The sequence below is a fragment of the Lampetra fluviatilis genome, chromosome 21 (assembly GCF_964198595.1).
Source record: "Lampetra fluviatilis chromosome 21, kcLamFluv1.1, whole genome shotgun sequence".
In the NCBI taxonomy this organism is placed as follows: domain Eukaryota; kingdom Metazoa; phylum Chordata; class Hyperoartia; order Petromyzontiformes; family Petromyzontidae; genus Lampetra; species Lampetra fluviatilis.
In genome coordinates, this window is record NC_136295.1 from 8,830,810 (window position 1) to 8,857,735 (window position 26,926).

At 46.7% G+C, this 26,926-nt stretch overlaps 1 protein-coding gene across 1 annotated transcript; it reads left to right on the plus strand.

Annotated features, from left to right (window-relative positions):
• Nucleotides 1-3,127: 3,127 nt before the first annotated feature.
• Nucleotides 3,128-26,871, plus strand: LOC144938104 (uncharacterized). Its single transcript, XM_078865801.1, has 20 exons — nucleotides 3,128-3,181; nucleotides 3,576-3,668; nucleotides 5,541-5,633; nucleotides 6,277-6,447; nucleotides 7,334-7,393; nucleotides 8,353-8,445; nucleotides 9,231-9,323; nucleotides 12,636-12,752; nucleotides 15,268-15,396; nucleotides 16,523-16,771; nucleotides 17,608-17,916; nucleotides 18,292-18,978; nucleotides 19,894-20,028; nucleotides 21,574-21,642; nucleotides 22,424-22,498; nucleotides 22,606-22,680; nucleotides 23,464-23,547; nucleotides 24,909-24,987; nucleotides 25,342-25,515; nucleotides 26,786-26,871. The coding sequence occupies exons 1-20, from the start codon at nucleotides 3,128-3,130 to the stop codon at nucleotides 26,854-26,856; spliced, it is 2,910 nt and encodes a 969-aa protein (XP_078721927.1). The 3' UTR covers nucleotides 26,857-26,871.
• Nucleotides 26,872-26,926: the final 55 nt, after the last annotated feature.

Genomic DNA, 26,926 nt, shown 5'->3' on the forward strand with positions numbered 1-26,926 from the left:
TGAGCAATAGGGAGCCATCCCTTGACCGCACCCGCGTATCGATCAGCCTCCATTGTATCTGTACCAGATAGAAATTCCTCCGGTACAGCCATCGAAGGCTTCACGAACTATGTAGTCGAAATAGATGTTAAATAATGTGGGAGCCAGAGGACATCCCTGTCGCACCCCAAGGTGTATAGGGAATGGTTCCGACTCCCGGCCACGTAGTTTTACCCGGGCCCGCTCACCATCATGAAGGTCCTTAATGATCGTGAGCAGAGGGTCAGGGACTCCGAAAGCACGATGACACACACGTGCATAGATTATGGATTTTTATTAAATATGCACGTGTATGCTTCAGTTAATATTACCATATATGTGAATGATTTAAACATTTATTATTTTTCGATTGTGACGATAAATAGTCAATGTGTTGACAACATTTATAGATATTTTTTATTTGGACGCTCTGCAGTTGAGGAATTCCACTTGGGCAAAACATCAGTTTTTTAAAATTACATTGGCTGGCTGAAGCATAGAGTGCTGAGTGCATGTGGCTAAAGATCAGAAGGTTGCTTTGGGGTTGATAAAAAAATATTTCTATTGTGGAAAGTCATCAGTGGTTATTTGATGAGCAATCATCCCGACCAAAGGAACGTGGAATTCACACCAATGACTCAGGGATGTAAACAAGATAAGATGCGCACAGCCCAATGGTAATCTGTAGTGGCTAACCGCTGTTTGGTCACATCACTTGGCTTCGTGGCCACAGCCACCAATGCTAGGCGATTCGCATTTGCAATACGACCGCACTCATGCCGCATAAAGGAAACTCATATATTGAAGTGAACACAAAAAAAACACCAATCCGACCGTGTGTAACTATCGGCACTTCATGTCATACAAACCCCTTGCCTTCTGCGTCGAGCAATTTTTCACGGGCAGCAACAAAGCACTCGAAGCATAAGCGCGCGCCGATCCCAGCTGCGGGGGCAACATCATTTAAAGCGGCCGAGAGTGCAATGGATTGACGCTTTTCAGCCGCGACGGCCTCGAACGGCGGACGGAGAGAGGGCCCCCGCGGAGGAGAGCAGAAGCCAGCAAACCGCGACCACAAAGGATAAAAGGAGCAGGTGAGGGTGCTTTGGCGAGAGCGTGGAGGGCGAGGGCAAACATCGCGACAGCGCTGCTAGCTGACGCTCCCACCCTGACCGGGGCACCCAAGCCTGGCAACAGTGACTATGCTCATTTTTTTTGGGAACGCACGGGCTTGTAGAATTATGGGGGGGCGGGTGGGGGGTGTCGAAAAAACACAGAATGCTTTGTACGGCCGAAGAGGGCAATGCTCATTCGGTGGTCTGTCAGGGTGGCACGTTGTTAAGGTGAGAGGAGGGCTGGTTGTCGTGCGATGCTGTCGATGTTTTCGCTTGTTTTTTGTTTTGTGATCGCGAAAAGTCGCTGCGTTGTGTCGCGGTGGTGCTGGTGGTGGTTGTGGTGGTTGGAGCAAAACATCCCACTCTTCCAGTCGACGTCTAAAATGTTCAAAATAAAATAAAACGCGCGGTAAGCATTCACCCTGCTCGAAATCGCACGGATTGTTTTGTTGTTAACGTACGTTTTTGTGTTTCACACAGGTGAGCTCGGTGTTGATGAAGACGTAAACATTTTCATCCCCCAGAGATTTAGATTTCGTCGATCCCCCAAACAAACTCATGGCATCAAATTTCCTCCGATACTTCCGAGCAAAGAAACCAACGAACACGATCGCCGTGCAGGCAAGTCCGCTCTCTCTGCATTCGATGCCCAGTCACGATAATGTATGGGAATTGAACGACAACAACAAACAACAACAACAAAAAACACATTAACGAAAGTAAAATTGTGAAAGACAACGGCACTCACAGTAGATGGCCGACAAACTGTCTGATTGATGCCAAGTAACATTTTCTGTTTTTAATAGTCTAATTTTCGTTTTTAATATAGGGTTTTGGGCCAGATCGCGTTATTTATAAATGTGTCGTAACCCTCCACCACCCCTCACGTTTTTCAAAGGACAAAATAATTCACTTCTTTAGCCCACCGGTGTGCTGAAGAGAGAATCAACAGCATTTTTTAAAAAGAAATAACGCGATCTGACCCAAAAACCTATATTATGAATAATATTGGTCGCGAAAACCTACGTGTTAAATTAATTTTCGTTTGTTTCTGGTTTTTCTTTTTATAGACTGAAGAGTCTGAAAGTGACTTTGCACCATTCCAGGCAAGAATACTTGTGCAGTACGACACAATACATTTACAATCCGTGGTTCACAAAAGTGGACATGATTGCTCGCGGGATATAAACGAGACACTCAAAGCTGGCGGAATATTGAAATAACGGATTTAGAGTCGCGCAATAACACGCGCCCGTAATCCAGAGCTTTGGAGGCAAGGATTGGTGGATCGCGCAAATTTGTGGAAACTCCCCACCACACTGGCTTGCGAGGTGCCCAGGATAAAGCAGCACAGCAAGTAGATTCAATCAAATGCGTGGAGCTCTGAGCGCTGTCTCCTCGTACGCGTTTGGTTTTCCCGTTTTCTTCATCATGCTAAACGATTGTTTTCTGGAATGGGAAGAATGTTTTTTTTTTCCTCTTAATTGCAGGCCCCTGCCTGAAAACTAGTCTCCATGCTGGCTAAAGCTTTCCTGCATCAGCAAAGGGCATTGTTATTGTAGGTGGTCAGGTTTTTGGCCCCTTTTGAGTGTTCTCCCCACGTACGCATTTGGAATTCGCGGGTCATCCGGTTTCTTCCCACACGCAGCCAGACAGCTATCACAGAATTGAGCAAACATCCCAAATGTAGACAAAACCTGCTCACCTTATTCTATATATCATATCTAGAAGAAAAAAAACAATCGTGAGACTCGGAGAGACTTTCCTAGATAAACAAATTGCATTATTATCATTATTATTGATAAAGTAACGTAATAAAAATATAACAAGTCAATCTTTTGAATGATAATTTAATTAAGCACCAGATAACATCGGGGTCCAAATATTGACACAGGAGACAGTTGGGGAAAAATCTGCGTGGCGACTTAAGTCCGGGCCATGAACAGATGCTCAGATGAAACTCAAGACTTTGGTAAAAAGCTGATGGGCGCCAGATGGCTCAGAGGTTATTGAGCCAGTATGTACCTACCTTGAACTTCTTTCTCACCGTACGTGGCCAACTGTGCTAATTAGAGGTGCGGGGGGGAGGGGGGAAGGACAAGTGAACACAAACAGCAGTTATAAGGAAATGAGTTTTCAAACTAGGTTTGAAAGTGCACATCTCCAGTGGCTTCCTAATGTCGGAAGAACATTCCAGACGGCCGCGGAAGCGTATCTAAAAGCGCGCGATGCGATAACCGTCTTTGTACGATCGTTAGCTAAAAGCTGCCGCTGTGAGTATGACCGGCGTTCGCTTGATGTGTTATTCTCCCTGAGATCAGCAAGGTATTGCGATTCTTTTGTGGCAAGCACTTTGTGTGTAATGAGTGCCACTGTAAGCACTGCCATGTGACCAATGCTGTCCCTCTCACGCGACGTGCCTTCCACACGTCCCCATCGCAGGATGAGTTCATCCCGGGGTTTGTGTCCAGCCGACAGAACTGGAGCGCAGTCAGGGACCACTTCCAGGGGCTGGTGTTGGAGAGAAATGAAAAGGTATGCGAGGCGTCACACACTCGTCCACTTTTTTTTATCACGCTCTACGTTTGTATATCTCAACATGGAACGGACACCACGGCTACATTCATATCATCACAATTTCATTTGCCCATGGTCAATCCACCGCTGGATGAAGGGGCCTCAAAGCACCACCATCTCCCACGATCCTGTGCTGTAATGATCCTCCCAGCATCTGCACACGAGTTGATTTCATCGCTCCATCCCCTCGGTGGATATAGTCTCGGATGCGGTTCCATTGCTTGGCTGTCACTCCGCGTTCTTATTATTCTTGACCGTCGTTAAATTCAACATGCTGCCAAATAAACGACGGTCGAAAATGTAATGACAGTGCACGCACGCGCTTGCGAAAACCACGATCAGGGACAAGTTCCGTATTTGTCCATATTATGTTAATTCCTGGACGTACACTACATTTTTGTTTCTATATAAAAATGTTTGTGTTTAGTTTGTCGTCCTTCCCCTGTACCTCTGATCAGCACAGTTGGATACGTACAGTGCAGATGAAGTTAAACATCCAAACATTAGGGAGTGGAAAGCTGAACCGTGAGCACTTAGCTCAATTTCTCTTCAAGCCATCGCATATTTTCCTTTCCCGGGAATCACCAACGTGCTCTGTCTTGAGTAAAGTGGACATTACGGGCCTGTAACGTCATTATTCACAGTGTCAGGACTTGGCCCAATTCCCAAATTGAAACATTAATTGCCACTAAATTATAATTATGACAAATTGCACGTATTCAACAATAGATGTTCCAATGTATAACCAGTTATTGGCACATGCCTATTATCTAGCCCTGTGGAGTTAGGCTTGGTGGATAACGAAACGAAACTATTTTTTATTTGACCAGGTAATGCCCACTGAGCTATATAGCTCCTTTTCACAAGCGACCTGGTCACAAATGATAACTCAACGAAGTGGCTTATCATAGGAGCCAAATAATCTAAATACATGTTGATTATAAATGTGGAGGCAAAAAGCAGAGGACCTGGAGAAAATCCACGCGACCACGGGGAGAACATGCAAACTCCAAATATACAGGCGTCAGGCTCGGGATCAAACCCACCACCTCCTGTATACCAGGCGAGGTAGTTAACATCTCGTCACGGTGGCGCCACATAAATGCTTTTAACCTTCCTTCCTGTGGGCGTCGAGGTCGTCATACCCTGCACTACAACAAGTGGATGAATATCCATCTGTTTCCATCTGTATGGATTTTATGCAGGTACTCCAGTTTCCTCTGACGTATATAAACTCTCATTAATTGCCTGATAATACCGCAATATATATGGAGGACTGCTTGGGCAATTGTTGGTGCTGGCTCACAGCCTAGCTGCTGCCTTCCCAGCTGCCCGTGGTTTCCCTCGCGCCTCCGAGCTCCTCGTTCAAGAGCAGAGGTCGCAAACGGGTTTTGATTCCTTACCCGTACCCGGCCGCACCAGGGTCACAATCGGGTACCCGTACCTGGCCGTACCCATAACCTACCCGTACCCGGCCGGGAACGGATAGGGTACGGGTATCAGGTACCTGATTGCGACATCTGGGATGAAGCCATGTTGCAGGCGCGGGTGGGTTGATTCTAAGAATTTGAATTGTGAGAAGAGACAAGACGTTGGGAAATGAGTGACAAACAGTTACTCACCAGTGACTCACGGCCTATCCGTACCCGTACCCGGCCGCACCAGGGTCGCAAACGGGTAACCGTACCCGGCCGGGTACGGGTAGCCGGGTATCGGGTAGGGTACGAGTATCAGGTACCCGGTTGCGACCTCTGTTCAAGAGCGAACGAAAGCCGTGGGCTCGACGCTGACTCCCCGTCTGTGGTTATCGCCGTTGTGCCCACGACGCAGCACCTGACATCGATCCACTGGAGCTGGAGACCCAAGGCTAGGGCGGCCAGGCGGAGGCACAAGCTTCGTCTCGGCAGTGGAGCTCTGCAGCTGGTACCGCTCACGCAAACCTTACCGTACACAAACACGAAGCCCGGCGGTTTCCACCTCTGTGGTACAAAGACCGACCCCCGGACGTACGAGAAGATGGATGTATTTCTAGATTTGAAGCTTTCGTGACTGCAAGGATTCATATTCTTAGGTTTTTTTCGGTAAAGTCACGTAGGTAAAAAAATTAAAATTAAAATAAAATAAAAATCACGACGTTTCGGAGGCAACACAAGCTTCCGTCCACCTGAAGGCGAAAGCTTGTGTTGCCTCCGAAACGTCGTGATTTTTTATTTTATTTTAAAAAAATTACCTACGTGACTTTACCGAAAAAAACCTAAGAATAAGATGGATGTACACGTGTGTATGTTTGTATGTATGTTGAACTTCTTTCGCACCGTACGTAGCCAACCGTGCTAATCGGAGGTGCGCATTGTTGAGAATATCTCACAATGGCCGCAAAGAGGGGAAAACTTCGTATTCGTGAGTTGTCTTCGAGTGGCGTATTATTATTGTTGTTGTTACTATTGCGCAACTGACGAAACCCGAGATCGGTGGCACTCCCAGCAACGACCGGGCCGGCAAGGGAACCGAGGCCGAAAGCTTTTTCGGGGTCTTTCTGACCGCCGTGCCCGCACACGGCGCGCAGGGCAACGCGGAAAAGAGGTGCGAGGAGGTGCACCTGCGGACCATGGTAATCCGGGAGGGCTCCCAGCAGAGGGCTCGGGCGCTCGTCATCGCCACGCCGGCGCAGGCCACTCGGAGCCGCGAGAGGGCAGCGACCTCCACGTGGCCGCAAACGGAGCAGCCCCCGCGCAAGGTGCGACCGGGAACTCGGGACGAAAGTCGCGGTGGAATTGGAATCCTCTTTTTTGTTTTAAGTTCCAGCACGCGGTTTGGCTGCGTTTCTATTGGCCCACACGGGATATTGCCAAGTACGGTTTACGAGCGACTAGATCACCGTTGGGCAGATATTGGAATATTCTTAGGTTTTTTTGGTAAAGTCACGTAGGTAAAAAATTTAAATTAATAAAAGTAAAATAAAAATAAAATAGAAATCACGACGTTTCACTTGATACAGCTATCGTGCTGTGACGGTTCCACCTGAAGACGGAAGCTTGTGTTGCCTCCGAAACGTCGTGATTTTTATTTTATTTTTATTTTACTTTAATTAATTTTACGTGACTTTACCGAAAAAACCTAAGAATATGAATCCTTGCAGTCACGAAAGCTTCAAATCTAGAACAGATATTGGAAGCTTGGCAAAGACGCGCCCGCTTCGTGCATGCGATTGGAGCACAGGAAGGATTGAATGTTGGGCCAACGTTGGGGCTCAACGTCGATCCAACTGTTCCAAACCACATGCTGACGTTGATCCAGAGTTGCCCGTTTTGCTGGGAGACTCCAGGCGTCGTAGGCTCGTGCTGCGAGCCTACAACACAGCAATGGATTCGTGAATCTATTTGTATGGCAATTTGAGAGTTAGCTCTTCATATGCGTGGGTTTACTCCAGGTACTCCGGTTTTCCTACATGCCAAATAGAATTGGCTAAACATGGCAATGCTGGACCCTACTGAAAAATAATGTTGACACTCATCGAGACTTATCTTGATAAATGAAGGTAAAATAGAGTATTATTAGTTAATATATGTACATGATTATTACATTTTGCTTGCAAATTTCTTTTCTCCTGTGTGCCTTTGCAGCCATCGATGCAACACAATTTTTCTATACAAGCAAATGACCTGTTCTCAGACAGGTACAAGGTAAACATTTATTGACGATGCTGAATAGATATGACGTTTCCATTTGTCTGCACGTGGTTCATTAAACACGCGGTGATTCATCAGTCTCGTGGTTCCACGAATTGGCACGCATCGTTCGAGGTCGCAATACAATTCCAGAATAGATTTACTTCGCGTGAAATGTTTACTGTCATTTGTACAATTTCTCGTTTTTTTAGTTTGTTCCGCCACATACGCTCCATTACCCTAAATCGCATATCATCGAATATAATTAATAAATCATATTTTTGTTACACGCATGATTCGATATATGTATTGTAAACGTAGTAATCTATTTATTTTAATCAGTTGTTAATCTATGCATTATAACATGCCGAATATCTAAGTGTAATTTTTCAAGGACACACACGCACACAGGGAGCTCACAAAGACCCCAGCCATTAACGTCTTTTTGGCAAATTTCCCACTCGTGTGGTGTCTGCCTTCCTGCTCGCGTGCTCCACTCGTTGTTATCTTGAGCCATCATCTCCCACTTCCACTCCAGAGATCTTCATTCAGTTTCAGTTTTCATTTATTAGGTATAGCCCTGTGAGCCATTCGGCTCTTGAATCGGGTGCAACCGCAACAAACAAAAAACTAAAACATGAACAAGAAAACATCTTAAAGTGACTATATGACTATGTGCAAACAGAAAATCCAGGAAAAGACGGCAAAATATTAATAACCTGGCTCACCACTTCGAACCACTCCCTTCCAGGCCCTGTCTCAGTCTCAGCCCTGGTGCTTCCACATCAGTCACTTTTTTTGTTGTTTCTCCAATTGTGGCTTTGCCTCTCTCTTCGAGCACGTTCGAGTCACCAATGTGAATCATCACCATCATCATCGTATGCGCGAGTGTATAACTGCTTGCAAAACTCTGACCTACCCGTCGTGGTGTGTTCCGGTGATCCGTCTGTGTGTCTTATCACACGCATGTGCAGTCCGTGCATGGTCCAAGACAGTGGCACTGGACCCCAGCCAGTCCCAACACCCAGGCTTGCTCGTCCACGCAGACCGACGACCTGCCGGCACAGGTGAGAAGTCAAACAACTCTCCCGTCCGTCACTCGTTAAATCGATCACAGTGAGATTATACCACGTAGGTTTTCGCGCTTGTGCCGGACAGATCTCCTCCCGATTTGAAGCTTTCGTGACTGCAAGGATTCATACTCTTAGTTCTTTCGGTAAAGTCACGTAGGTAAAAAATGAAATTAAAATTAATAAAAAATAAAATAAAAATCACGACGTTTCGGAGGCAACGCAAGTCTCCGTCATCAGGTGGGACCGTCACAGCCAGATTTGCTGCATCAAGTGAGGCAGGGATTCAAGATGCAAGCTCTTAAATGCTTGTATTTTTATTTTTATTAATTTTAATTTCATTTTTTACCTACGTGACTTTACCGAAAGAACGAAGAGTATATACTCCCGCCGCGTTCAGCGTGATGTCCGTGACTGAAGAAGCTTCCAGCACGTGGGACATCGTGCCGAACAAACAGGCGGTGCAACCTGAAAAGAGTGAGACGATATTGACAATGATGGTCCTGTTCATAGTGGTACTTTATAACGATGATGGCGATGATGCTGTTGATCTGTGGCACAACGATTGAGTGTGCAGGTGGTGAAACTGTACACAGTTCCACAGGACAGAGTGGCTCAGGTGTTATAAATATTGTGGGGTGGGATGGTGGAAATTGGACAGGGGTCCCATTTAATACCATCAGGGCCTGCGCTAATCACACCACGCAGCCGATGTTGATTTCTATAAATGGAAATTTATTTTTCAAGGTCTGAAATTCGTTGAACATTTTTTGTTCATACAGAGAGACGCGATGATCATGACGGATGGGAGCTTTGAACGTTCGTTGGAAACCTCAAAGGCGCAGTGCACTTTTGGCCTCAAGAAGCAAACGGAGGTAAAACAAATGTGCAGAGCAATTTACATTGCAGTGCTCGGCTAAGTCTTAACACAAAACTGTGAGTGAGATAATTGTAAAGTGATTGCAAGATTTAACAAACGAACAGAAATATGACGTCACATTGTTTTGAGCGTTTGGCCATCACTACAAATCTCAACCGAAAGCGTATCTGTTTAAAATGATATTCTCTCTCTCTAGTTATTTTCAAACGTCTTTCTCATCCATTGATATTAAACTATTTCCGCCTTTTCATACATAGCGCCCTGAGAATGGTTGTTTTAGGGCGCTTTATAAATCGTAAATTATTATTATTATCACGAGGCTATTATGTATGACAAGGCTGTATGCAGAATGCGTTACCTTGACGTGCAAAGCAATCTCGATGTGGTCTGGGACTGTTGTTATTTTTCTGCCTTGCCGAAGCATTTCATTCGGTGTTGACAAATCGGCAGGAATGTATGTGCTTGAGCAATTTGTACCATACTCTTAGGTTTTTTCGGTTAAGTCACGTATTTTGTATTAATTTTTATTATTTATTTGTACCTACGTGACTTTACCGAAAAAACCTAAAAGTATGAATCCTTGCAGTCACGAAAGCTTCAAATCTAGAATCAATTTGTACCACTGCACTTTATTTACATGCTTATTTACTTTCGTGGTTCGCTTACTTTGTCTCGATCTTGCTCTCGTATCGTTTTTTTTTGTATTTCTTGTCGATGTTACTCGCTGATGCCCGTTTCCGACCGGACATCTGTGAGCAAAGAGCTTCATAGCTTCATTGGGTTCTTTCAGTCTAAATAAATATTCTGAATCCATAATTCCTATAATTTTTTGTTATCTAAGATGCGTGCGTTTATTCTGGGACACGCATTGTATCATTGTCTCGAGAGGCATCATGAATATGGTTTTAAAACCGTTTCAGCCGATCATACTGGTTAACCTTACATATCGTTTACTTCTTGAGTACACCCCCACCCTTTCTACACCTCCGATTAGAACGGTTTGGCGACGTACGGTGCGAAAGAAGTTCAACAAACATGCATACAACGCGTAATTGGAAAAAGGTCGGTTCTTTGTTTTTTTAGATGCGTTTGGATCAAGGCATTCAGACATGGTCGCCAACACAAACCCAGGCTTCTGGACAAACCAACATTCTGCAGGATGGCCGCATGTGCCAGGACACCCAGACAGGTCCTCCACTGTGGGTGGTAGCAGTTTAGATGTGGCTTGCAGATGATACCCATGAATATATGGACCCAAAAACCCTGGTATTTTTTTTGACTCTGCATTTTTATCCCATCAACAAGTTGACATAAAATGTCCATGAGCCCAGAACAAGATATTTCACTCTTCGCGTACCAACTGAGGTGGCATAACATTAGCGGTTCCAACATCTTAATGTGGCCAACAGTAGTGAATGTTGTGATAACCACTGGAAATTAGTGGGTTGTCAACTTGTTAATTATTATTCGTATAATTAAACTGTCCCAAGGACTAAAATGCTGATTGTGTTGATGATGGAACCTTTAAATACACATAAATAGTAGGTTCAACACTGAAGTGCAGTAAACGAAAGTAATTTCCTGCTTAATTGAACATTCAGGTGGTAATCATATCCTGTTTACAATCATGAGCCAGCGATGGAATATCCACATTCCTATGACGGGGACGAGTCTATACAAAACTACTCCTGACTCGCCTGCAAAGTGGTACTCATGAATAAAAAGTGGTAATCATAGCATAGTAGCGAGATGTTAAATACCTCGCATGGTATTTAACATCTCGTGGGTTCGATCCCGATCCTGAAGCCTGTATATTTGGAGTTTGCATGTCTCTCTCTCTCTCTCCCCCGTGGTAGCATGTATTTTTCTCTGGGTCCTCCGGTTTTTCCCTTCACATTTAGAGTCAACATGCATTTAGACTATTTGGCTACAATACATTTCCACGCAATACGCCACTTCATTGAGCCATCATTTGTGGCCAAGTTGCTTCTGAAAAAGAGCTAGACAGCTTCGTGGGCCTTACCTGGTAACATAAAAATTGTTGGTAATTGTAGAACTGCTATACGTGACGAATTAGGAGGCAAACTTTGTAGATCATATCTATCATGTGACCAATAAACTGGCAATTAGTTGTTATAATAAACGTTTTTGGGTTAGATCGTGTTATTTATAAATGTGTCGTAACCCTCCACCACCCGACACGGCCAATCAGCAAAAAAGTGTCACGTTGACACAAGACAAATAGTTCACTACTTTAGCCCACCGGTATGTTGAAGAGTGAATCCACAACATTTACAATTTTTGAGAATTTTAAAAAAAAAAAATTATAAATGTTGTGGATTCACTCCTCAGAGAACATTTTTAAATGTTGTGGTTTCACTCTATAGTATCTTTGTGTCTTAATATCCATTGTTTAAATATTATAGAGTATGTTTTTGGGTGAAAAAGTGTATTTCCTATCCTCACTTAACGACCAAATCACTTGACGACCGGTTTCGTTAAGAGGGGTTCTGCTGTATTTTGTTAAACTGGGAACCATTAACTCAGTGAGACACCTCCAACTCGCTCAGTGTGGCTGTGACCCCTTGAGCCGGGAGTGCTGGTGATCGCGATTTCAAATGTGTGTCGATGCAGTCATCCACGCTGTTTTCCCACACACACACACAAAAGAAAAACAGTCGTAAGTGTGGGCATTCATTTTATCCGTTTCTATTTACAGACACAACTTACTCGTCCGACTATGTCCATTCTGAAACGATGCCTCTGGACGGGGGAATTTTAAATGCTTCACAAACACACTTGCCACAGGTTTGTTTGCGAGGGGCACTCGAGTCCACCGATCCTCTCGCCTCTCTCGCCCCGCGGCGTGTTTGCCACTCGTGTCCCTGCGTGGCATAACACACCGCGGCTTAGTCAAACGTAACCAAAAATATCACTTAAATTAAGTTTAAAAAAATGTATGTACACATATAATTTGTTCAGTTATCACTGCACTTACGTCCTGTTGTTCACTGTTAATGTTTTATAGTATTTTAAGGGGTGTTGTTGTTGTTGTTGTTTTCATCATTGATCGATATAATGTTGCTGTTAATTAATGTTTATTACACGTATATGTGTATTGCTCTGTTAATGCAGGTCTCCCTAGTGAAATAGACTTTTACTTTCAATTGGCCACATTTGAAATACAAAGATTGAATTCATCGCTTACAATGTCTTGCCGAATATTTATGCGCGTGTCATTCGTCCAAGGCCAATGATGGCACGCGTCTAAGTAGCCGCAGTAGTCGCACAGGAGAGGAGAAAATAGTTTCCTTCGCCTCCGTCGATTTTTTTGTGTTCTCAGATCTTTCCTTGGCACTACGCGACACCTCGGGACAGCCTGCCAGCGCAGGCCACAGAGAAGCCAAATAAGCTCTCCATTTTGGTGAGGATTTTTATTTTTTTTGCAAAACGACACACTTGTGAGGAAACAGCTTTCGGCTAAATGTTGCTGAATATCTCGCCGTTGAAAAAAAGTTACGTTCATGCATATATCGACCAATTTTCGTCGTTCCGTTGTTTTTCTTGAAAGGTCTCGCGTCTTCAGGAATGCACACTTCTGTCCCGGCCTTTACGAATATTCGTCATTCGATTGGCCGCGTACTTCAGATGCGAATGCGTCAGTAGTTCTGGCTGGCTGCAGCGAGAGATATTTGCCCGATGAAGAACACGCTCACGTTGTACGCACGCATTCCAGGGACGTAGCCTCCGTGGCTGTCGGTGGGTGGCTCGACACCCCCAGCGTGGTCCGATACTGCGAAGAGAAGACACCCGCAACATTTTGGACAAATATTGTGGCGCTCTTTGTTCGTCGGTTTTTCTCCCTTCAACAAGTTGTCATAATCTTCTTGGTTCTTTCGGTAAAGTCACGTAGAATGGAAATAATAAAATAATAAAAATGAAACATAATAAAATAATTCTCACGACGTTTCGGCCACAACGCAAGCAGCCGTCCTCAGGTGAAGAACAGGTCTGTCGAGGAGACAGAGTCTGAATGACAACCCCAGGCTTGGAGCGTCTTTTTTAAGCTGGGGTTGTCATTCAGACTCTGTCTCCTTGACATACCTGTTCTTCATCTGAGGACGGCTGCTTGCGTTGTGGCCGAAACGTCGTGAGAATCATTTTATTATGTTTTATTATTATTATTATTTTATTATTTCCATTTTACGTGACTTTACCGAAAGAACCAAGAAGATGAATCCCTGCAGTCACGAAAGCTTTAAATCGAAGTTGTCATAAGTGCCGACTATGCTGGTGACAGAACCTTTAAACACACAGGAGCACAAGGACGGTAGGCTCAGCACTGAGTATAAGTAGCCAGCAGTTGCGTGGATTTATATTCAATAGCTGCCCAGTGAATTATAACTCCTCTTATTCCCGCGGGTTGCACGTGGCACATGCTATCTGTAACAGAAATAATATATATGTCGGAAAGTCAGGGTCATTCAGACGCTGTCTTTCCGACAGACGCTGTCTTTCCGACAGACGCTGTCTTTCCGACAGACCTGTTCTTCACCTGAGGACGGCTGCTTGAGTTGTGGCCGAAACGTCGTGAGAATTGTTTTATTATGTTTTATTTTTATTATTTTATTACTTCCCTTCTACGTGACTTTACCGAAAGAACCAAGAAGATGAATCCCTGCAGTCACGAAAGCTTTAAATCAAAAGAAATAATATATTATACATTATTATAATTATACACTCGAAGAGAGAGGGAACGACCCAGAAGTGCGAGGAACCGCAGACAAGCAGGAAGGCAGTCACACGGTCAGCCGGCGCCAACAATTAGACAAGTTCTGCGATCCTCTATATATATTAAGATGTTCGTAGCCAATTAAGGAGTGTTTACATTAAACGGACATCCCATCACAGAATTGTTACGATACTGTAATCGCGATCCCATGGGAGGAAACCGGAGCACTCAGGGGAAACCCGCGGATGCGAGGGGGCAACACTCTATCCCATACAAAAGGGACAGATGATAGTCAACTTTGCTGTACCGCCTTCTCCTGGCAAGCCAGAAATATGGCACCTCCTCGACGCCTGCATAAAGTGAGTTTTACAACATTTGTGCGACCCACCAATCCTCGCCTCCGCATCGCTGGGCTACAGTGGCTGCTCTTACGATATACAGCAGCCACTGGAAGGACGCACTTTCAAATCTAGACTGCAAACTCATATTCTTACGTTTTTTCGGTAAAGTCACGTAGGTAAAAAATTTAAATTAATAAAAAATAAAATAAAAATCACGACGTTTCGGAGGCAACACAAGCTTCCGTCTTCAGGTGAAACCGTCACAGCACGCTTGCTGTATCAAGTATCATCATTTATTTTACCGAAAAAAACTAAGAATATGAATCCTTGCAGTCACGAAAGCTTCAAATCTAGAATTACTGCAAACTCACTTATTTAGAACTTATTTTCGTGTTCAGTCTGTTGTCCCTCCCCCTCCGCCCCCGCACCTGCGATAAGCGCAGTTGGCAAACGCACGGTGTACAAGTATAACCCGTAAAAACAAAGTTTTTCACTATAAATCCTTTATATGCGTGGCGGCTAGAGTCCTCTCGTCCTCTGGCTTGAGATGGCTGCCACCTATGGGTCAGATGATTGCATGGCACCATTAAGCAATTGGTAATTAAATATAATATTTTTGTCCTAAAAAGTGTAAAGTTTTGGAAAAAAATTTCACGAACATTAATTGTCACGCACAACGAGTCTGTGTGCAAAATGTCAGCTCGATTGGATCACGAGAAGTGGGTTAAAAAACGACCGAAAGATTTGCACGGTCGTAAGCAAGCAAGCAAGCGCGCAAGTGAACTTAATATAAAGGATTTAAAAAAGAAGTTCAACAGGCGTGCGTGTGCGCGCATGCTCCCTTGACGCACGCGCTCCTCCGACAGGCGCGATTCCTCAAGCTCCTGCGCAGAATCAGGCAGAGGCGCGCAGGCAAGCGGCTGCTGCCGTCGGTACGCAGGGTGGCGCCCGCCTGCCAGGCCATCGACACGGTCGCCGACCCCACCTACTACCAGGTGTGCTTGCACGGCCGCTCATGCTCGCGGTTTTGGCACGGTAATTGTTTTTTTTGTCTTAATTCACGAGGGATTTTTATTTCTTTCACAGAATGGTCATGGAATAATGGGGGGGGGGGGGGGGGCTGCCCATCCTCCACTGCCACCGTCCCCCCCCCACCCCTGCCTAACACGGATTTTTAAAATTAAATCTAAGACTTGCTTGATATTTTTTTTTTATCTACAACACCCTGTCCCCACACCACCCACCGTCTCGGCGTAGAACTATTTCCCATATTTCACGGACTTCATTGAAATTCACGATTTCCATGACCACCGTGACCTCCGTGCCAAGGGTCTTGCCGTACTCGCGAGAAATCCATGGTGGGTTTTTAAACAAGAGCTGACGGGTGTTTTTCTTTCGTGGAAACGGTTATATATATTTTTTCACGCTTCATGAATTACGCAGTGGGAATGAACGTGTAATTTATTACAAAGGACCTCAGCGGTCACCGCACTGCACCCTTGAACAAACGTACGCGGGGCCCCTTGAGCTCCTGCGTGTGCGCTTGTGTGTGGAGCGGTGGTGGAGCGCTTAACACGCTGCGCTATGAACCCGGCGACCCGAGTTCGATTCCTGCTCACGGCCAACACCAGTGACGATTATCTGAACCGGTCCTGGGCCTCCCCTAGATCGACTCGGCCTCAAATGAGTACCTGGTGCGGTGTGTAAACATCACCACCGGGGAGACAAAGGCGGCCGGGCGTGGTGCTGGCCACCCACCCCCACGTGTGCCGTTGCCGGCCTTCGTAGGTGCTACTCGCTAACAGCACTTGCCCCAACAGTCTGTTACAGGCTATACGGGGGATTCATATTCTTAGGTTTTTTCGGTAAAGTCACGTAGGTAAAAAATTATAATTAATAAAAGTAAAATAAAAATAAGATAAAAATCTCGACGTTTTGGAGGCAACACAAGCTTCCGTCTTCAGGTGGAACTGTCGTGATTTTTTATTTTATTTTACCTTTATTAATTTAAAATTTTTACCTACGTGACTTTACCGAAAAAAACCTAAGAATATGAATCCTTGCAGTCACGAAAGCTTCAAATCTAGAATTTTACGGGGGGATCTTTGTCTTTTTGCGCAGATGGGCAATGGACCCCCGCTATTCTACTGGCCACCTCGCGCGGAGTCCGTGCGGCTGGGGATGTCGCCGGCTCAGGCCGACACGCCGGTGTGCCACCCAGCAGCCCCACACCTCCCCACGATGACGCCGGCCGGGCTGTATCCAGACCTGCAGCAGACCCGCCACGTGAACGAGCCCAGCAGCAGGACTCCTGGCCGCCGCTACGCCGCATCCCAACCGCTGCAGCCCGTGCAGAGGGATGGCACCATGGTATTGGCGCACACCCTGGCAGGAAATCAATTCCCAGGTTCACATCCAATGCAAATATGGCGCAGCCTCCACATTTCGCCGTGCCCCAAACTCGCGAATGTACTAATTGCGATTATGTGAGCGATGTGAATACATAGCTTAACGTGCCACGACCATGAATGCGACCGTCCTCGAAAGGCTGAGTCAGAGACTGCTTGGACAGTCTCTGGGTTGGGCTACAAGGTGTCGACATGATGACAGTACGGCAACATTATTTAATACAACCGAGTGGGGATTTGTGTGTTGCTCCCCTTATAAATTCGTTTTCTCCACCGAAAAGCCAGGTATTCGTGAATGGCGTTGGCCACGCATCCCAATGCACGGCCTGATAAACAAAACATTAACAATGGCGATTAATGCTATGATAGCCGAGTGGTGGTAAAGTGGTTAATACGCTGCAGTAAGATCCCGGCGACCCGAGTTTCAAGGCTAACATCTGTGGCGAGCGATATCAAAACTTATCCTGCCCCAGCTTCCACGGACCCACGTGGTGAAGTAAAATAAACAATGCACAATCCCATGGCTGACATTGTGCGTGGGGAGGCCTTCCATCCAGCTGTGTATTGAGAATGGCTGGAATATATATTTAAAATACCGTTTCGAAAAATGCAAATGCGTTGTGACGCTCGCTTGTCTGTTGTCTTTCATCAGCTACGCTCTTGATCCACTCACCTGAATGTGAAATTATAGCTGTTGTGCTGCATCTACAATCAGCCATACGAAACAAGAAGCTACGCTTCTGGCTCTTTTGAGACGGGCGCTCCCGATGTAAACTGCCGGTGGTTGGTCTGTGACAGCAGCCTGGATACCCCAGGAAGCAATGGGCCAGCGAAGCCACGACCCCAACATGGGCCCTGTCCGGGTACGGACGGGTGCCCGTGCTCTACCAAACGCCGCTGCCTCCCTTCATCGCTCTGAGCCACCAAGCCCGGAGTCACCTCGCGCACGGCTCCCAGGGTCACGACGCCAGGCGCTTCAGCCTCCTGCACCCGCCCAGCAGCATGCTGCCACTCAGCACCCTACCTCCATCCAGCACTCTGCCTCCCAGCACCGGGAGCAGGACGCGGCAAGAGGTGCGACACGGAACACGGCAAGATGACCTATCGGTAAGTGCCACCGAAGACAGAATTCAGTGGAAGAGTGTCCAGAATTCGACAATGATAAGAATGACAAAGAATGACTAAACATGATTAGAGTAATTGCTGGGTAATGTTGTTTAGCAGGCGGGTTTTTTTCACAATCCAAGTGCGCTCTTCCGGATCGAGCAATTAATTATCCGGGGTTTTGCAACGCACTACTGCGAACATCTTCAGGAGTTGAAGTAGCTCACGTTGGCACGCGACAAAAGCTTGAAAGAAGAAATGCCCAACACGCAGCCTAACCCAGCAGAAGATCAAACTTCGCTCACGATTTTTGTCTCATCGTAAAAAAAAAAAACTGAAAATGATGTTAATCACGCATCTTTATATTTTGCCATCCAGTTACAAACTCCCATGGGACAAGTGGCGTTGCCTGAGAGAACCATCACCGCTGCCTCCAAACCATTTTGCGCCAACATTCACCCTGGCCGTAGTGGCCCGGACTCAGCCACTGGACCGGGCAAGGCCAACGAGAAGCATCCGGCAGCAGCCAAAGTTTCGTCAGAATCGCAGCCCAACCGGCCCGGTTTGCGCGACCTCACGACCCCCAAACAGAAGAAGAGGCGACGCAAGAGGCACAGGACTGCTCCCTCTACGAGAAAGACCAGCTCGAGCGGCGCCCGCGACTCGGTGTTAACGTTCCACCAAGTGGACGGGCAGAAGCCTCCGGACCCAGACGCGCCCTTCTCGCTCCCGCCGGAGAGCTTCTTGCGCGCCGGCGAGGCCGGCCACGGCTCGGTCGCCCCCGCCGGGCGCCGTCGCAGCTTCCCGCAAGCCGCCAGCCGCCGGCGCAGTTCCACGTTCCAGTTCCATCGCGAGCTCACGGAGGTCCCCGAGGCGGACTGCAGGAAGGAGGATCCGGAGTGGACGGCGCCGATAATTCTGATTCACGGCGGCGGCGGCGGCGGCGACAGCCGAAGGAGCACGAGCCGCGGGAAGGACTGCCCGGGCGTTTTAAAGAAGGCCAAGAGGCACGTTCACCGCAGGAAGCGTGGCAAGAGTAGAGCCAACGCCGCCGAGCGCACGGAGGTAAGGTTACAACATTTTCTCTGCAGGGGTTTGCCTATAAAGGTAACCGAAAGGATTATAATTGTAATTAGACAGCAGTTTGAGATAGGTTGATACAAATATCCCCTGTGTTGCCTTCGTAACAGACCGTTGGGGCGTTACAAAGACGAGCACCGATATATTGAGGCCTGAATGGCACACGAGTGGGTGGTGTGGGTCGAAGATTGGTTCAGAGTATTGTCGATGTTTTGGTCGTGGAATCGATCTTGGGTCATCGGGTTCGTAGCACAGTGCGCTAGCATGTTGCCCCTCAGCCACTCGGTATATGAAGATTTTATTGCATAATTCCGATCTCGAGAGCACAGCGATATTCATTTAAAAACACCTGAGAGCCCATTTGGGCTGGTCTCATATTTTTTAAAGACCTGGAGCAGAATACAGTGGGGTAACTTAATCACATCGTTTGTCAATGCTGCGTTGGCAGTCGTGCACAAGCACAACTAGCAGTAAACTCATGCTCCCTAACAACACTTTGTCCTGAAAAAAAATATAATCCGCGATGTTATGGGCATTTGCCCTTCTACATATGCCACGTGCTGAAATTTTTTGCGTTACAAGTTAATCTTTGGGTGAAATAAAACGAATGAAAGACACAAAAGTTCTATCGCACGTGCCCGAATACGAACCGAGAATCCGTCAATTTGATGAGATTCCCCATTCTAGATTTGAAGCTTTCGTGACTGCAAAGATTCACTTAATACAGTACATTTAGCTGTGACGGTCCCACCTGATGACGGAGACTTGTGTTGCCTCCGAAACGTCGTGATTTATTGTTTTATTTCTATTATTTATATAATTTTTAGTATTTATTTGTTTATTTTTCCCTACGCGACTTTACCGAAAAAACCTAATAGTATGAGATTTCCCATCTCGCAGACGGAGACTCACAACGGCCACCTGCAGCAGCCGGGAAGCTGGAAGGAGCTGCCGTGCCCTGGGGGCCCCGTGGTGATGAGGTCGCCACGGCACAGCCGCCCCTCCTACTCGGCTCACCTTCACGACGGGGCCCAGGTGAGCGCCGATAACCTTGGGGCGCCACGGTGGCGAGATGTTCACTCTCTCGCCTGGTATGCAGGAGGTCGTGGTTTCGATCTCCGACCACTGATAGGCCTCTTCTTCTTGGTTCTTTCGGTAAAGTCACGTAGAAGGGAAATAATAAAATAATAAAAATAAAACATAATAAAATAATTCTCACGACGTTTCGGCCACAACGCAAGCAGCCGTCATCAGGTGAAGAACAGGTCTGTCGGGAAGACAGCGTCTGAATGAAAGAATCCAGGCTTGGAGCGTATATTTAAGCTGGGTTGGAGGGGGAAGAGGGCCTTGACAAAAGAATTTGCATATCAACTGATAGGCCTGTTGAATATTTGGAGTTTGCGTCTCTCACTCTCTCACCCTGTGGTCACGTGGATTTTTCTCCGAGTCCTCCGTCCCCCTCCCCCCCCCTCCACATTTAGAATCAACAGGACGCGTTTAAGGGTATTTGGCTGCTATGAATTTCACACGTTGATAAGCCACTTCATTACCACGTGACCAGGTCGCTTCTAAAAAGGAGCTATATACAGCTCAGTGGGCCTTACCTGGTAAAATAAAACAAATAGTTTAGTCCAGTTCAATAGCTAGACCACGGACACTCAGGCAGGGGCAAGGACCCCCCCCCATCCCCCCCCCCAATGTAATTCCTTGCTCCAGGGCCCATGTCAACCAAACTAGGCCACCGCGTACCATTTTCGAGAGGCGTTTAGGAAACGTCTGGCTGAACGCGCCCACGCACGCAGTTTGCCGTTTTGCGAAATTACATTGGTGCAGTTAATGCGTCCCGATTTAACCACAGGGGTATTTCATTATAGTTTAACATTAACACCAGCCACCGGCGCTGTTATTGCAGTGATTTTAGCAGAGCAATGTCAATGTGGGTTTGGATTAAATCTGACGAATAGGGTCAATGCTTACGTGACCTCTGACGTTAGGAAAACCTCCTGCTCAGCCTCTGGCAACGAAGGGTTGTGGTTGGTGTCTTGGAGCAAGCAGTTGTAGCTTTGCATTAAGTCATCAGTGTCCACTGATGACAGCCGTGTCGAGGGATCCTTCCGAACCACACAACTAAAAGCAATTACCAAATGGCTCATGAGAATGGGATAATTATATTCATCATCATCATGCATCACTATGCTTGGCAGCGTGGCTTCCGAAGTGTATGCAGTTGTTGGGAGTAACAATGAATGTGCTTCTCTGACCACCTCAAATAAATCATAACCACTGTTAGAAAAAAACCTCTAAGGAAAAACAGGATGGAGTGGCGACACAATGTTTAGCACAACGCGAGATGAATCTAACAACCACGATTTGACATCATACCTTCACACCAAACTCAAATAACGTGCTGAACTATGGTCAAACAACTCCCATGACCGATCAAAGCGTGGGAGGCATTAATCTACTCGCGGATCGACGAAGGGACGCAATTGATCGCCAATTCGTTATCATGAAACGCAATTCAAAGTATTTGTCACGTGAATAATCTGACCTGAAGTTTGTTTACTTTGCGAACTCAAGACTGATGGCAGTCTGAGCACACAGTCCGAATCCAGCGACACGGAGTCAAGCTCTGGAGAGTCCGCGCAGGTACGACGACCCTACTTGAGACAATTACACAACTAAGGAACGGTTGAACTCTCGTGTCACGTAAAAACAGGAATTAATTTCAAGCAGGTTTGTCCAGGTCAGTGACCTGAAGCACATTCCTGCGGAGGGAGCTGGTAGGAACGTTGGGTTGCTCGGTCAATGGCCAGGGTCAACGGCGGCGTGGTGTATTCCGCAAATATGGCTGACTGAGGGCGGGCACAAGCCGGCGTGAGTAGGTCAAACGTTTAGTTTTATAAGGGCACCACGGGGTGACCAGCCCCTCCCCACCCAGCCCCTCCCCACCCAGCTCCACCCTCCCCTCGCTACGCAGCCCCACCCCACCGATTTTTGGATGCACGACGGACGGACGGACACAATAATCCCCTGTGGGCTGGTGTAACCAGGTTCCTACCAGTATTATATATATGCGTATGACACACCACATCCAGTCTATACGTCTCACTCTGGCTGTGGGACTCGTCATGTGCCTACTCATAGTGAGAATTACATTTTCGGCGAGAAATTAAGCTCATTGTAAAACGACGAAAAATAACTTAAAACATCCAGTTCTATTTTGATTTAAAGTTTTCGTGACTGCAGGGATTCATCTTCTTGGTTCTTTCGGTAAAGTCACGTAGAAGGGAAGTAATAAAATAATAAAAATAAAACATAATAAAATTATTCTCACGACGTTTCGGCCACAACGCAAGCAGCCGTCCTCAGGTGAAAACCAGGTCCGTCGAAGCGACAGAGTCTGAATCCAGTTCTGTTTTCCATGCAGACAGAGCTGACAAAAGATGGCAGTGAATCGGCAACGAGCCGCTCTGAATCATCGTCAGCATCAACATCAGCTACGGTACGTCACCGTATGCACGATACACATTGTAAGTGATCACCCGAGATAAGACTTAACACTATTGAAACTATCGCGCCGAACTCAGAAAAATACTGTGTTTGTTGCAGGACACCGAAGACAGCGATGAAGATGAATTAAAGTCAAATGAAACTATTACTTCATCTGGCAACGAATCATCACAGGTGAGAGTGGGCCTGCCATGGAAAGCAAACATTTCAATGAAGCAACCCTGTTGTGGATAAAATGTTGTTTTGGATTGTTCTCTGGTCAACAATCTTTGTCGTGGCATTACAGACAACCCTAAAATCATGAGAATTGTGCACACGATGCTGGCCGGTCACACCCGTGTTCATGTTCCACCGCATAGCAGAGGCCTTCTGCAGGGCCAGGCCGGTGTCCCGACAGATCTGACAAACTCCCTCAACCTGGTATTGTCGCTTCATTCCTCACCCCCGACGTCTGTTTATCTGGAGTTTGCGTGTCTCTCTCGTCTCTCCCCGTGGTCGCGTGCACTTTTCTCCGGGTCCTCCGATTTATCCCCTCCACATTTAGAATCAACATCACGCGTTTACGGTATTTGGCTGCTATACATTTCCACGCGGTAAGCCACTTCGTCGACCTATCATTTGTGGCCAGGTCGCTTCTGCAAAAAGAGCTGTGTAGCTCAGTGAGCCTTACCTGGTAAAATACAAGTTTAGTTTTGAGTCACGTGGACAACTGGCTGCTGGATGCTCTCAAAGGGAGTCATCTTCTTGGTTCTTTCGGTAAATTCACGTAGAAGGGAAATAATAAAACATAAAATAATTCTCACGACGTTTCGGCCACAACGCAAGCAGCCGTCGTCAGGTGAAGAACAGGTCTGTCAGACGCTGTCTTTCCGACAGACCTGTTCCAAGAAGACTAATTTTTAAGTCCTTGTGCGTTCACCTGTTACTTTTAGCACTCTTGGTGTGCGTATCTTGCAGCCTGAGCCATTAAAAGTGGAGCCACCCCAGATTTCTTTGGACATCTCCGTGGAAAATGAGCCAAACGAAACGGCGGCAAAAGAGGTACCTTGATTCACACGTTGCATTCAATCTACCATTACCGCTGCAGCATTAGATAGTATACTCTTAGTTCTCTCGTTAAAGTCACGTAGGTAAAAAATGAAATAAAATTTAATAAAAATAAAATAATAAAAATCACGACGTTTCGGAGGCAACACAAGTCTCCGTCATCAGGTGGGACCGTCACAGCCAGATTTGCTGCATCAAGTGAGGCAGGGATTCAAGATGCAAGCTCTTAAATACAAGTTAAGGGGGAGGAGAGGGGGGGGGGAGCTTATCAGAATATGGTAGCCAATGAATGGAACGTATCGGGAGGGGGGGGCGGGGCTAAAAGAGGGCACGAGGTGCTCGTAGGCGTCGAAGAGGACGTGTTTGTGCGCAAGTCAATGTTGTTGCACATGATGACGTATTGGAAGGGGGCGGGGCTAAAAGAGAGCACGAGGTGCACGTGTACGTGGACATGCCTGTGCACAAGCACCTGTTGATGCACATGATAGAAAAGAACGAAAATGCCCATGTTTATAGCAGTGTTGGCTGACAATAAAGAGAGTACCGTTAAACGCTGGGGATGTTACAATACGCACATGTACAGTAATATTCCTCATCCACTGCTGGACGAGAACCTTCGCCACACCGTGGAGGTCACGGGAGTTATTTGACCGTACAACCTCCGTGCTGGTTAGTGCATGTTGGTGAGGGGTAGCAAGCAAAGATGTGCAAAGGTTTGTAAGGATGGGTTTTGCTGACCATCACATAGCGCCGCAGCAGCCTATCACACCTGGTATGCGTGGTGGTCGCCCATCCGAGCATAACCCTGGCTGAGCCTCCAAGTTCTGATGAGACTGAGCACATTTTTTGGGCAATCTGGTCTTCGGACATGTGTATAATTATGCAGTTGAAGTTGATAATATATCGCAGGTAAAAGTTGAATAACGTTATATTTATGCTAAAGCTGCATAACCATTCTTCCCGAGCCAGATCTGCAAAAGCAGACTTTTGGTTTTATACTCTTTGGTTTTTTCGGCAAAGTCACGTAGGTTAAAAAAGAAAACAAATACATTAAATCACGACGTTTCGGAGGCAACACAAGCATCCGTCTTCAGGTGAAACCGTCACAGCAAAATTGCTTGTGACGGTTTCACCTGAAGACAAAAGCTTGTGATTTAATTGATTTGTTTTCATCTTTAACCTACGTGACTTTACCAAAAAAACCAAAGAGTATGAATCCTTGCAGTCACGAAAGCTTCAAATCTAAAAAATTTTGTTTTTAATCGATCACACGATTGGCTTTGGCGAGGAAAATGAGACATCACCAACACGCAAAGTTTTTGTTGTTGCTGTTGTTCAAGTTTCATTGTCCACAGCCAACCAAGAAAGAGAAGCCTGCGGATAAACTACCGCCAGCTGTCTCCCGATCGGCAAGCCAGCGCAGCGTGTGCTACGGTACGACCATCAGATTCAATAAACGTTCCACGATGTTGCTTTTCTGCGACTTTCCCATTAGGCTCGGTTCGAAATAACCGTTTATTGCATCGAAAACAAGAGAGCACGCACGGTTACCAGCGTAAGCTGCTGGATATTTGGAGTCTGCGGTATCTATTTGCCTCTCCCCGCGGTCGCGTGGATTTTTCTCCGGGTCCTCCAGATTTTGCCCTCCACATTCAGAATCAACGTGCGTTTCGGAGAGCATTTGGCTGCTTTGCATTTCCACGCGATAAGCCACTTCGTTGAGCTGTCATGTGAATTATCCGCACCACGAGCACAACATGTACCAATCCTCCCAAGCACGTTTTCCAGGACTGGGCAGCTCGTACTGCGTGTGCGGGGGCTGCTTCCCCGACTGCCGGGCGTACATCGGCCACGCGGGCGACAGCGAGCCGACGCGCAGACGCAAGTGCCAGTCGCTGCTCATGGGCCTCCTGATGGGCACTCTCGTGTTCGCGGCGCTGCTCGGCCTCATGGCAGCCCTCGGTGAGCAATCGGCAACGAAGGTGCTTCATGGTTCACCCTGAACCACATCCACTGCACAAACTATGGCGGATAAAAAAAAAGGGAATACCTGATGCACAAATGGAACATAAAAACTCTCTAGTGTGCGACTGCGGTCATCCGGATCAGACCGTACAACGTGCATAACGCTGCAAAGCCCCCGATCCACAAATATTACAGACATCACAGCGATACACTCCGCTCGCTGCTCCTGACGCAGTCATCTGGCTTGACCACCTGAACGCGAGATTGTAGTTGTCGCTCTGCAGTAGACATCGGTCGTACGCAAGACCATCGCCCCCCCTCCCCCCAGCTCCTCCTAAACCGCTCAACTCCGAACGCACACCGGCACGAACTTTCGGCAAGATTTTTCCACCTACGTGTTACTCAGCGGTGTGTTCAGCATGTTTGAAGTGCGGTGGACACTCTAAGGGCAGGGAAGGCCGTGAGAGCGAGCCGTGTCCAGTTTCACCGCTTGCGTGCAGGCGATGAACATGCACACACAAGAGAATGCCACACTATTAACAAACCTACCGAACACCAGCAAGCCCGCAACTCTTAACGAGCCGAGCGGGTTTGAGGTGGGCGGAGAGGAGTGGCGAGGATTTCGGGGTGAGCGGTCCTCTCAAAAGTCACACGAGCCTTTGATGAAGCTGTACCTCATCCACTTTTCTACCCAATCCTCCACTCTCACCATCTTCATCATTCACGATATTAGGAAAGCACTGCACTTTTAAATCCAGATTTTAAAAAACTTGTTTATAACTGTTTAGTTTGTCCTCCCCTCCCCCCACCTCCGATCAGCACCATTGGCTACGTAGAGTGCGAAAGAAGTTCAACATACGTACGTAACAGAGGGTCAAAAGTGTGCTCCAGTCAGTTTCTGAAGCTTGTGGAGTGAAACACACGATGCCGAACACCACAACCTGAGAACACATCGGAGCTATACGGCAGAACCGTGAGAACTTGCACAGAATAACCCCTCCCGAATTCTTGTTCTCCGATGGGAACATTTTGTACCCCTCCCACCCCACGGCTCGGCCCGACATTGGTTGGACAAAGGACGAAACATACGGACTGTCTAATGTAAAATTATACGAAAAGAAAACTAGGCAATTTGCACAAATTCGTTTGCAAGGTGGTTTAAAATGAAGGTTTCAGTCGAAAGTGTATGAGAAGACTTGTATGCATTTTTGTTTGTTATAAGGTGAAGTACACTCACTTAGGAGTGATTGATCCTGTCCCTTGCCAGGAAAGGAACAGCCACCACTGAGGTTTCTCATCGTGAACACGACCAACAGCACGGAGGAAGACAGGACGTGAGGACTGCTGTTCGCCATTTGACAGTTTAGCCATGATACCACTTTGATGTTTAAAAAAAATCAATGTATAA